This window comes from Rana temporaria, chromosome 11 (assembly GCF_905171775.1).
Source record: "Rana temporaria chromosome 11, aRanTem1.1, whole genome shotgun sequence".
In the NCBI taxonomy this organism is placed as follows: Eukaryota; Metazoa; Chordata; class Amphibia; order Anura; family Ranidae; genus Rana; species Rana temporaria.
In genome coordinates, this window is record NC_053499.1 from 21,373,820 (window position 1) to 21,385,663 (window position 11,844).

The window sequence follows — 11,844 nt, forward strand, 5'->3', positions numbered from 1 at the left end:
AACACGGCGCTGTCATTAGTTTTTAATAGTACCCCTACACAACAAGGACTGTTTTTTGTGTTTGTCACTCATAGGGCTGCCCAGTGACATGAATAGGCTGCCCTACGTGTGGAAACGCGCTCACTCACGGTCAGGCCTTGTACACACGAGAGGATATCCGCTGGAAACGGTCCGCCGGACCGTTTCCAGCGGATAAATCCTCTGGTGGATTTGGATCTGATGGCTGTACATACCATCAGATCGAAATCCGCGCGGAATACATCCGCGGTGACGCGTCGCGCCGTCGCCGCGACGATGACGCAGCGAAGTGCGCGACGCTGGAAGGTAAATACTTCCACGCATGCGTCAAATTATTACGACGCATGCGAGGGAGGGGAGCGGACGGACTGATCCGGTGAGTCTGTACAGACGACCGGATCAGTCCGCTGGACTGGATTCCAGCGGATAGATTTCTTAGCATGCTAAGAAATTTGTATCCGCTGGGAATCCGTCGGCTGGATTTTTATCCGCCGTGAAATGTCCGCTCAGACGTACACACGACCGGATCTATCTGCTGGAACTGATCCGCGGATCAATCCCAGCGGATGGATCCGGTCGTCTGTACGAGGCCTCACACTTGTAGGTGTGAACCAAGTCTGACAGGCGGCTCCAGCTGCATGGAAAAAAATACAAATTTACACAACCAGAGTACCTGTGAGCATGAGCCCTTCATTATGTAGTTTTTTTTAACAATTTAATTTTTTTAAATATTCCAGTACATTGCAATACATGTTTAAGCCGGCCAACTGCGTCAAAGTAATCCCTCTTTGGCCAGTCCCTACTCTACTCTACAAAATGTAAATGCTTCAATGTATATAGTGCCCCCTATGGAATATCCAGTGTGTATAGTGCCCCCTATGGAATATCCAGTGTGTATAGTGCCCCCTGTGGATATATATATATATATATTATATACTACTATATTCATTGGATATTCCATAGGGGGCACTATATTATTATTACTTATATAGCGCTGTCAATTTACGCAGCGCTTTACATATACATTGTGCATTCACATCAGTCCCTATCTCACATTCATATACTGGGGCCAATTTTAGACAGAAGCCAATTAACCTACCAACATGTCTTTGGAGTGTGGGAGGAAACCCACACAGGCACAGGGAGAACATGCAAACTCCAGCCAGGTAGTGTCGTGGTTGGGATTCAAACCAGCGACCCTTTTTACTGCTAGGCGAAAGTGCTACTCACTACACCACTGTGCTGCCCATACTATATACACTGGATATAGCACCCCCTATGGAATATGCAGTGTATATAGTACCAATAACTTATACGCATACAGTGCATATATATATGTAACCCATCAGATGCAAGAGGGGTGTGATCACTTGTTAACACTATAACAATTCTGGTTGAACCTTCTGCTGCACACTGCTGTGCTTTCTAGTAACCTTTTGGAATAAAACAAGGATTTTTAGTTCACATATATTGCAATGCAAGTATAACCACTTCCCGTACAACAAAACCACGTGCGCAAAGTGGTTAAATGATCCTGACCGGACGTCATATGATGGATTTAACCATAGCCTTTAAACCCAACCCTAGTCTAACCCTAGCCCTCAACCCTAACCCTAGTCCTTAACACTAACACTAAATCTTAACCCTAACATTTAATCTCTAGCCCTCAACCCTAACCCTAGGTCTTAACCTATGCCGAAGCGGGGGGAAGAATCTGTAGGAGAGCAAGGTGCAGCCTAAAGGAAGCTGGGAGGAGTCTGCAAGGGAACAGGGAGAGTTCTGCTAGGAAGACATAAGTATGTGGGAGTGCCGGGAGGAGTTTGCAAGAGAGCACTTTCAGGAAGGGGGAGGAGCCTGCCAGGAAATGGGGAATGAGTCTACAACAGAGCAGGTAGGAGTCTGCAGGGAAGCAGTAGGAATCTGTGAAGGAGCAGAGAGGAATCTGCACACCATGCATCCCTCCCTTCCCAGCAGACTCCTCTCTGCTCCCATACAGACTCCCATCGCTTCCCTGCAGACTTATCCCTGCTCAATTGTAGGCTCAGTCCCCTCTTGCTGGCAGACTCCTCTCCACTTCCTGTAGACTGCCCTGTTCTCTGACACTCTTCTGTGCTTCAGTGTAGCCTCTGCCCTGGCTCCCCCACAGTCTTAGCCTGGCTCCCTCGTAGACTCCTGGGCTAAGTCTGCAAGTGAACCGGTACAAAATCTATGAGGGAGCCAGGCTGGGACTGTCGGGAAGAGGGGACTAAGTCTACGAGGGAGCGGGGAAGGATATTGCAAGGGAGCTTTAGGAGTCTGTCCCCCAACAGACTCTTCTCTTCTCCTCTGCACAATCCTCCCTACTCCCTCGTAGACTTTGTCCTGACTTCCTCACAGTCTCAGTCTGATTCCCTTGTAGACTCTGTCTTGGCTCCCTTGTAGTCTCTGTCCTGGCTCTCTTGTAGTCTTTCTCCGGACTCCTTTGTAGTCTTTGTCCCGACTCCTGGAGCCAGGCTGGAACTGTTGGGAAGAGGGGACTAAGTCTGCAAGGGAGCTTGGCTCTCTTGTAGTCTTTCTCCGGACTCCTTTATAGTCTCTGTCCCGACTCCTGGAGCCAGGCTGGAACTGTTGGGAAGAGGGGACTAAGTCTGCAAGGGAGCTTTAGGAGTCTGTCCCCCCACAGACTCCTCTCTTCTCCTCTGCACACTCCTCCCTGCTCCATCGTAGGCTCAGTCCTGACTTCCTCACAGTCTCAGTCTGACTCCCTTGTAGGCTCTGTCCCGGTTCCCTTGTAGACTCTGTCCCGGCTCCCTTGTAGACTGTGTCCCATCTTCCATGTGGACTTAGCCCAGTCCGGCTATTTTATATGATGTGTTCTGTTCCTAGATCCGGTAGGACTTCCTCGAAGCTGCATGTCCATCAGATTTTGTACTCTCTGGAAGTCCTGTTTCTTTGGAGTATGTGATGATTTCTGGATTTCAATGGTGGTCGATGGCTGAGAAAAAACACTAGGCGTGAAATCCCTCGCCATATTTTACCTCGGTTTCCATAAGCTCCATCCTGGCGTGTTTCGGCTTCACTTCAGCTTCTGTATGGCTCTCCATTGATCACTCTCAAATGAAAAGCCATCATATAGCTTCTGCTTCAGGTTCTCCATCTCGTCTGGAATGTTCTTATCGTATAGGAGGACATCCAGTGGTATCTTCTGCCTTGTAATGTGTCTGAGGCCCTGAAATAGAAAAAAGAGAACAATGAGATTCATGAATGATTGGAAGAAACCCCTCTATGTAGGGATGCACCGATATATCGGATGCAGGGAAATTATCGTCTGAGAATAGGGTTATCTGTGTTTTGGCGATAGAAAAAAAAGGTGCCGATAATGGCATGGTGCCTCCTATTGACTTCAATGCAAAAATGCCCCCTATTGACACACTGATCAAATACTTACCTTTCGATGTACAAAGAATGGGGGGCGTGTCTCTCTCGCCTCCACCTCCTCCCAGTTTAGTCCTCTGAAAAACGGGTGATTTCTGATGTTCCTGAAGGTCGCTTTGCACCACTCTCTGTATCCGTCCTTCAGCTACGGGGAGAAAAAAAACAGAAAAACATAAGATGACAGTAATGGCGCATGAAGAGCACTGACTCTTTGGCGGAGCCTATATGTCTACTCTCGCAGTAGTGTCACTACTTACCTTTTCTACCAGGTCCTTGAAGTCGGTGTAGGCCGCATAGTTAATGGAATGGTCACGTGGAATGAAGTTTGAAGAAGTACCGAAGGCCATTTTACTTAAAGTTAACCCCAACATGTAATAATCCCTTGCTTGGTGAAACAGCATCTGTGGAGAAATCAGAGAGAGAAGGATAATGATGAAAGGTCAGGCTAGAGACCAACAGCAACAACATTACAACAAGTATTCAGTTTCAACGTGTAAATGTTAATCCCCAGGGGTGGGTAGTAGCTGGATGTGGCCCCCAGGAGTGGACAGGACCCCCCAGTGCCAGATGATGGTTAGACAGGATCCCCAGGACTGAACAGGGCTGGATAATAACCTCAGGGCCAGATGGAAGCTGGAAAGGGCTCCCTAGGATCAGACAGGACCCTCAGAGCCAGATGGTAGCTGGAAAGGTCTCCCAGGGGCGGAAGGCAGATGGATGGGACCGTCAGGGCCAGTTGATGGTTAGACGCCCCCCCCCCCCCAGGACTGGACAGGAAGCTCAAAGCCAGATGGTAGCTGGGTGGGACTTCCAAGGCCAGATGATGGTTATACAGGGCCCCTCAGGACTGGACAGGACCCTCAGGGCCAGATGGTAACTAGAAAGAGCCCCCAGGTGCAGGTGTTAGCTGGACGGGACCGCCAGAACAAGATAGTGGCTGGGTGAGGCCCCCAGGACTGGACTTGATATCCAGAACCAGATAGGTAACTGGACCAAGGTCTTTAATCCAACCCTAATCTGATAATTGCTCTGTATATAAAGGTTCTGGTTAATCCAGGTCTAGTTTGGTTGATAACTGCCCTGTGTATGGGCACATTAGACTTACCTCGCTTTCAGGCGTGAAGAGATTTGCAATTCCGAAGTCTGCGATTTTGATGTGACCGGTGCCATCTATGAGGATGTTGTCAAGCTTCAGGTCTCTGTGGAAAAAAAAAAGAGTGTCAGTTCTGCAGTTCAGACAATGATCCCTCCCATATATCCCGAGAATTACAGATCCATAGAAGGGTGAACAATCACAAAGCTCCCTTTCCTAGCGCCACCCAACATTTCCTATGATCCGGTCCACGTTCCTCCATTCTCTCCTTATGTGTGCGTCCATTGGATGAGGGAGGAGGAGGAACGGGTCACCATTGGGTGTTCAGGCAGCGGGAATTGTAAAGTAAATAATAGTACTTACCTGTGTATGATACCTCTGGAGTGGATAAACTCCAGACCACATATGAACTCCGCTGCGGTCAGTCTGAGGGTGGTGATGTCACATGTTTCATTCGCTTCCTTTAGATGTCCTCCACTTAGATATTCCATGACATAGAAGAATTGGTTCTGGGGGGGGGGGGGGGGGAACAGATAGGTCAATCAATGCATTTCACTTATAAGGTCCAAATCAGAGTAACACGTTATATATCTACCCAAATATACTGCATGACGTCTACCTATACCTACCTACAGTCCATCCATTTATATCTACCTACACTATATCCATCTATCTATATCTACCTACACTATATCCATCCATCCATATCTACCTACACTATATCCGTCTATCTATATCTACCTACACTATATCCATCCATCTATATCTACCTACACTATATCCATCTATCTATATCTACCTGCACTATATCCATCCATCTATATCTACCTACACTATATCCATCCATCTATATATACCTACACTATATCCATCTATCTATATCTACCTACACTATATCCATCCATATCTACCTACACTATATCCATCCATATCTACCTACACTATATCCATCCATCTATATCTACCTACACTATATCCATCTATCTATATCTACCTACACTATATCCATCCATCCATATCTACCTACACTATATCCGTCTATCTATATCTACCTACACTATATCCATCCATCTATATCTACCTACACTATATCCATCTATCTATATCTACCTGCACTATATCCATCCATCTATATCTACCTACACTATATCCATCCATCTATATATACCTACACTATATCCGTCTATCTATATCTACCTACACTATATCCATCCATATCTACCTACACTATATCCATCCATATCTACCTACACTATATCCATCCATCTATATCTACCTACACTATATCCATCTATCTATATCTACCTACACTATATCCATCCATCCATATCTACCTACACTATATCCATCCATATCTACCTACACTATATCCATCCATCTATATCTATCTACACTATATCCATCCATCTATATCTACCTACAATATATCCATCCATCCATATCTACCTACACTATATCCATCTATATCTATATTTTTGTCCATTTATCTATATCTATCTATATCTTTCTATATATCCAGCTATCTATATCCTTTTATATCTATCCATCTATATCTATCCTTCTATCTATATCCATTCATTCATATCTACCTATATCCTTCTGTCTCCATCCATCTATATCCTTCTATCTATATCCACCTATCAATATCTATCTATATCCTTCTATCTATCTATATCCATTCATTCATATCTACCTAAATCCTTCTATATCTATCCATCCATATCTATCTATATCCTTCTATATCTATATCCTTCTGTCGCCATCCATCTATATCTACCTATATCCTTCTATCTATATCCATCTATATCTACCTATATCCTTCTATCTATATCTATCCATCTATATCTACCGATATCCTTCTATGTACATCACATTGCTGAGGTCACTGACCCAGCAATGATGTCAACGGAGTGGGCTGATGATGACATCCAGATATCATGTAGCAATGTTTGAACAATTTTATATACATGCCGTTCATTTCATACTTCTCTTCCGAAAAATAGACTTACCTCCGTCTGGAATGCGGCGTAGGCGTGGGTACAGTAATGGCTGTCCCCCACCTTCTCCAGGGAAAGACGCTCACACAGGGAAAAGTCTTCGCTGAATAAAACTAATAGATACTTCTGAACGATCTTCACGGCCACCAGCATGCCGCTGTCAATGTGAGTCGCCAGCACCACCTGTAGGAGAGAGAAAGAGAGAGAGAGACGGTTAGTACATTCATATTTTTCCATGTTCTGTAACTGCTAGGCCTGGTTCACACCCACTTTGCTGTTTGAAATGCATTCCTCATTCGGATAGCACTTTAGACAGCAATACCGGGGAACCACACATGTTGTGCATGGATGGGTGGGGGGCGGTTGCAGCACAGCATCATTTATTCAAATGGGTCAAGTTCGGCCACAGAGCATGACAAGGGGGTATCATTCTTGCCACTGCATCGGCGAAGGAAAGCATTCGTATGCCCCCAGCAACAGGGGGAGCGTTTGAGAGGCGGGGTTTTAAAGGGGGGGTGTGTGTGGCTGTCAGTGGGTAGAGAGGGGTTGGCTGCTATGGAAAGCCGATCGCCGCTTGTGCGACCCCGGGCGGCAGATGTCCCGGGTGCCTACGGTAGAGCACACCTGTCTAGCCAGTTACTGGAGCTCAGTGCCGGAACTTGTTATGGCACTGGGCTTCGGGATTCAGCTGTACTTCCCTGATGGTGTTGCTTTTTTTTCCTCCCAGGGGATGGCTTTTTTGTCGTCCCCCCCGCACGGTGTCCCCTAGGCCTGAGCCTTGTCAGCCTAGGCCAAAACACAGCACTGCCCCCCCAGTGTCTATGGGCCCCTCATTATTAATCTCTGCTTACTTACCGTCCCAAAGACTCCTGATCCAAGTATCTCATGGAAGATGAAACTCTCTGGAGTCAAGTTGGTCTCTTTGTGTCCTTTAGGTGCCGCTACGTGTTCTGTAGGGCCCACTACAAGTTCTGACGTCTCGTCGTCTGCTAGAGAGAAGAAAGAGAAATAAAGTTTATTGCCCCGCCCACATACAGGTCTTATCACTGATTTCTACTGGTGATTGAAGTCTCCAATACAGAGAGAAGAGCTGACCCTGGAAGTTTACATTTACACAGGGAAATTATCATCCAATCACTGACTATACTGCAGGCTTAGAGCAAGTCTACAGGTGTGTTTTAGGTCATTGTATGGGGGTTACACTCTGAATATCAGGCCTAGGAATGTGGGGGGAGGATATGGGGGGGTTAAACATTCACTGCCATTCCCAGCATTGGGAGGGGGGTTAAACGTTAATAGCAATGCCCAGCTGGGAGGTAATTGGGGGGTTGAGCTTTCATTGCCATAGCCAGCAATGAGGGAGGGGGGCAGAATATGGCAGGGTTAAACTTTCACAGACTTGACCAATAATATGGGGGGGTTAGACTTTTTACTGCCATGCACAGCAATTGGGGGGGGGGTAGAGAGATTATGGGGAACTTTTCTTGTCATGCCAAGCAATGGTGGGGGGTGGGAAATTAGACTTTCTCTGTCATGCCCGGCAATGAACAGAACAAAAATATCAGTGCCATTGCCAGCAATGTGGGGGGAGATTATGGAGGGGGGTTAAAACTTGAAGTGCCATGCGTAGCAATGGGGGGGATTATGGGGAGTCAAACTGTCACTGGGGAGTGAGGTGGTTAAACTTTGACTGACATGGCCAGCAATGTAGGGGGAGGGAATTTATTTATAAAAATGCTTATTGAGAGTGCAGTCATTACCCAAGGGCCTCGATGCGCTCATAAAACCAACATATCCATAGTAATGGGAGGTAATGGGGGGTTAAACTTTCAGTGCCAAACCTAAGGAGGGGGGGGTAAGGAGAAGGGATGTGGGGGGGGAGTAAGGTGATAATTTCTCTGGTTAATGATAAGTAAAATTGGTATTTGCTTGCTATCACAGAGCGAATGTCTCCTCCTCTGAGCCAAGTTCCTCTTTATTGATGAAGTTGGTGAAGGAATTGCTTGTTCTCTCCTATGTACTATATGAAGATTCACAACTAATACTTACCTCCTCCGTCACTCCTCCTCCTCTTCCTCAGATGGCTCTCACATTTTGTGTCCTGGGACCATCTCCTCTTCTCTCCTTTCCTCTCTGCACAGCTCTGGAGATCCTCACTGGCTGTGTAACATTTGCTTTGCTTCCTGGGAGTCTGACCTGTCTGCTCATCAGAGCTCCCTTCTTCCTCTCTGCTCCTTTTCCTGGGAGTCTGGCCTGCCTTCTCAGCAGAGCTCCCTTCTTTGTCCTCTCTGCTCCTCTTTCTGGGAGTCTGGCCTGTCTGCTCAGCAGAGCTCCCTTCTTCCTCCGCTCTGCTCCTCTTCCTGGGAACCTGGCCTGTCTGCTCAGCAGAGCCCCCTGCTTCCTCCTCTCTGCTCTTTTTCCTGGGAGTCTGGCCTGTCTGCTCAGCAGAGCTCCCTTCTTCCTCCTCTCTGCTCCTTTTCCTGGGAGTCTGGCCTGTCTGCTCAGCAGAGCTCCCTTCTTCCTCCTCTCTGCTCCTCTTCCTGGGAACCTGGCCTGTCTGCCCTGCAAACATCTCTAGTTCCTCACTGGCGCTGTAATAGATTTCCTCGCTGCTCCTCTTCCTGCTCCTCTGATTGGACATTGGGGATGTTCCAATGCAAAGTTCCTCTCTGTTGATCTCCTGTCCTCTCTGCATAGCAGCTTTTTTAATTTAATTAGATATGAAATACTAAAGAAAAGTGATAATAGAAACTCCTCCTCCTCTTCCTGCGCTGTGTACAATATATACAATCTATATATGAAGGTTATATATGGAATATTCTCCTATAATAGAATTCTGATAGAGAGCTCAGAATTATGTGTCTGCACTCGTCTGTCTCCAGTAGACAAATGACTCTACTCTCTCCTCACTCTATTTATTGCCTGGGAGCCAGCCCTTTGTGATGTCACAGCCCCTTTGTCACATGACCAAATTCAAATTTCCAGCCACAGCCGGATCTTCCAACTGACACTTATGCCCATATATGGTAAACAGCCCAGAACAAGTAAACAAGCACTGATCATGTTATACAGATCTGACCTATACCAAAGTGTTGTACAATTTTACACATTATTCATTCTACATATATATGGTGCTGACATATTCTGTAGCGTTGTACAATTAAAAACTATTATTATTACTAATCTATATATAAATAGCTCTGATCTATTCTGTCACATTGTACAATTCTATATTATTATTATTCAAATATCCAGCCACAGTCTGATCTTCTAACTGACACTAACTGACACTTCTGCCCATATATGGTAAACAGCCCAGATCATGTAAAATGGATCTGACATATACGGTAGTGTTGTACAATTTTACACATTATTCATATACATGTATATAGTGCTGACATATTCTGTAGCGTTGTACAATTACATATTATTAATATTACAGATTTCTAAAGCACTGACAGCGTTGTACAATCACTCATTGGTAATTATTATAAATATATATTTTATATAGCACTGACATATACCACAGCGTTGTACAATCACACATATTACTATATATGTTATATGGCACTAAGATATACTGTAGGGTTCTACAATCACTCATTAATTGTTATAATTAAAAATGTCATATGGCGCTGACTTATACCATAGCATGGTACAATCCCTCATTTTTACTATCTATTCATATAGCGCTGACATATACCGTAGCGTTGTACAATCCCTCTTTATTACTATCTATTCATATAGCGCTGACATATACCGTAGCGTTGTACAATCCCTCATTTTTACTATCTATTCATATAGCGCTGACATATACCGTAGTGTTGTACAATCCATCATTATTACTATATATTCATATAGCGCTGACATATACCGTAGCGTTGTACAATCACTCATTATTACTATCTATTCATATAGCGCTGACATATACCGTAGCGTTGTACAATCACACATTGTTACTATATATTCATATAGCGCTGACATATACAGTAGTGTTGTACAATCACTCATTATTACTATCAATTCATATAGCGCTGACATATACTATAGTGTTGTACAATCCCTCATTATTATTATTATTATTATATATTTTTATTCATTTAGCGCTAAAATGTACCGTAGTGTTGTACAATCCCTCATTATTATTATTATATATTTATATTCATATAGCGCTGACATATACCGTAGCGTTGTACAATCACACATTGTTACTATATATTCATATAGCGCTGACATATACAGTAGTGTTGTACAATCACTCATTATTACTATCAATTCATATAGCGCTGACATATACTATAGTGTTGTACAATCCCTCATTATTATTATTATTATTATATATTTTTATTCATTTAGCGCTAAAATGTACCGTAGTGTTGTACAATCCCTCATTATTATTATTATATATTTATATTCATATAGCGCTGACATATACCGTAGCGTTGTACAATCACTCATTATTACTATATCTTCACATAGCTCTGACATATACCGTAGTGTTGTACAATCCCTCATTATTACTATATATTCATATAGCGCTGACATATACCGTAGCGTTGTACAATCACACATTGTTACTATATATTCATATAGCGCTGACATATACCGTAGTGTTGTACAATCCCTCATTATTACTATATATTCATATAGCGCTGACATATACCGTAGTGTTGTACAATCACTCATTATTACTATATCTTCATATAGCGCTGACATATACCGTAGTGTGGTACAATCACACATTGTTACTATCTATTCATATAGCGCTGACATATACAGTAGTGTTGTACAATCCCTCATTATTACTATATATTTATATAGCGCTGACATATACCATAGTGTTGTAAATCACACATTGTTACTATATATTTTATATAGCGCTGACATATACCGTAGCATTGTACAATCACACATTATTATTATACATTTTTATATAGCACTGATATATATTGTAGCGTTGTACAATCACTTATTATTATAATTTAAGGGTAACTCCACTTTTGTGGAGGAAAAAATATCACATCAGAGATCCCCCAACACATCAGAGGACCCCCATCACATCAGAGGACCCCCATCACATTAGAGATCCCCCATCAGATCCCCCATCCCCCATCACATCAGAGGACCCCCCATCACAGCAAAGATCCCCCATCTTATCAGAGATACCCCATCACATCAGAGATACGCCATCACATCAGAGATCCTCCATCACATCAGAGATCCCCATCACATCATAGGACCTCCCCCATCACATCAGAGGTCCTCCATCACATCAAAGGCCCTCCCCATCACACCAGAGGTCCCCCATTACATCAGAGGACC

At 44.1% G+C, this 11,844-nt stretch overlaps 1 protein-coding gene across 1 annotated transcript; it reads right to left on the bottom strand.

Annotated features, from left to right (window-relative positions):
- Window positions 1–3,073: 3,073 nt before the first annotated feature.
- LOC120917437 (protein kinase C theta type-like) lies at window positions 3,074–9,217 on the bottom strand. The gene is made up of 8 exons (XM_040328728.1): window positions 8,572–9,217; window positions 7,378–7,511; window positions 6,535–6,705; window positions 4,889–5,034; window positions 4,538–4,631; window positions 3,690–3,833; window positions 3,446–3,577; window positions 3,074–3,226 (listed from the first exon to the last, which is right to left on the bottom strand). The coding sequence occupies exons 1-8, from the start codon at window positions 9,215–9,217 to the stop codon at window positions 3,074–3,076; spliced, it is 1,620 nt and encodes a 539-aa protein (XP_040184662.1).
- Between the last annotated feature and the right edge of the window lie 2,627 nt (window positions 9,218–11,844).

What these genes read in the sequence shown, in the direction of transcription:
- LOC120917437 (XM_040328728.1), bottom strand. Translation starts at nt 9,217, where the DNA reads ATGCAGAGAGGACAGGAGATCAACAGAGAGGAACTTTGCATTGGAACA. An exon ending in TCTTCACGCCTGAAAGCGAG is followed by an intron (nt 3,834 to 4,537) that starts GTAAGTCTAATG and finishes ATTTCTCCACAG; the next exon opens with ATGCTGTTTCACCAAGCAAG. An exon ending in CATTCTTTGTACATCGAAAG is followed by an intron (nt 3,227 to 3,445) that starts GTAAGTATTTGA and finishes TTTCTATTTCAG; the next exon opens with GGCCTCAGACACATTACAAG.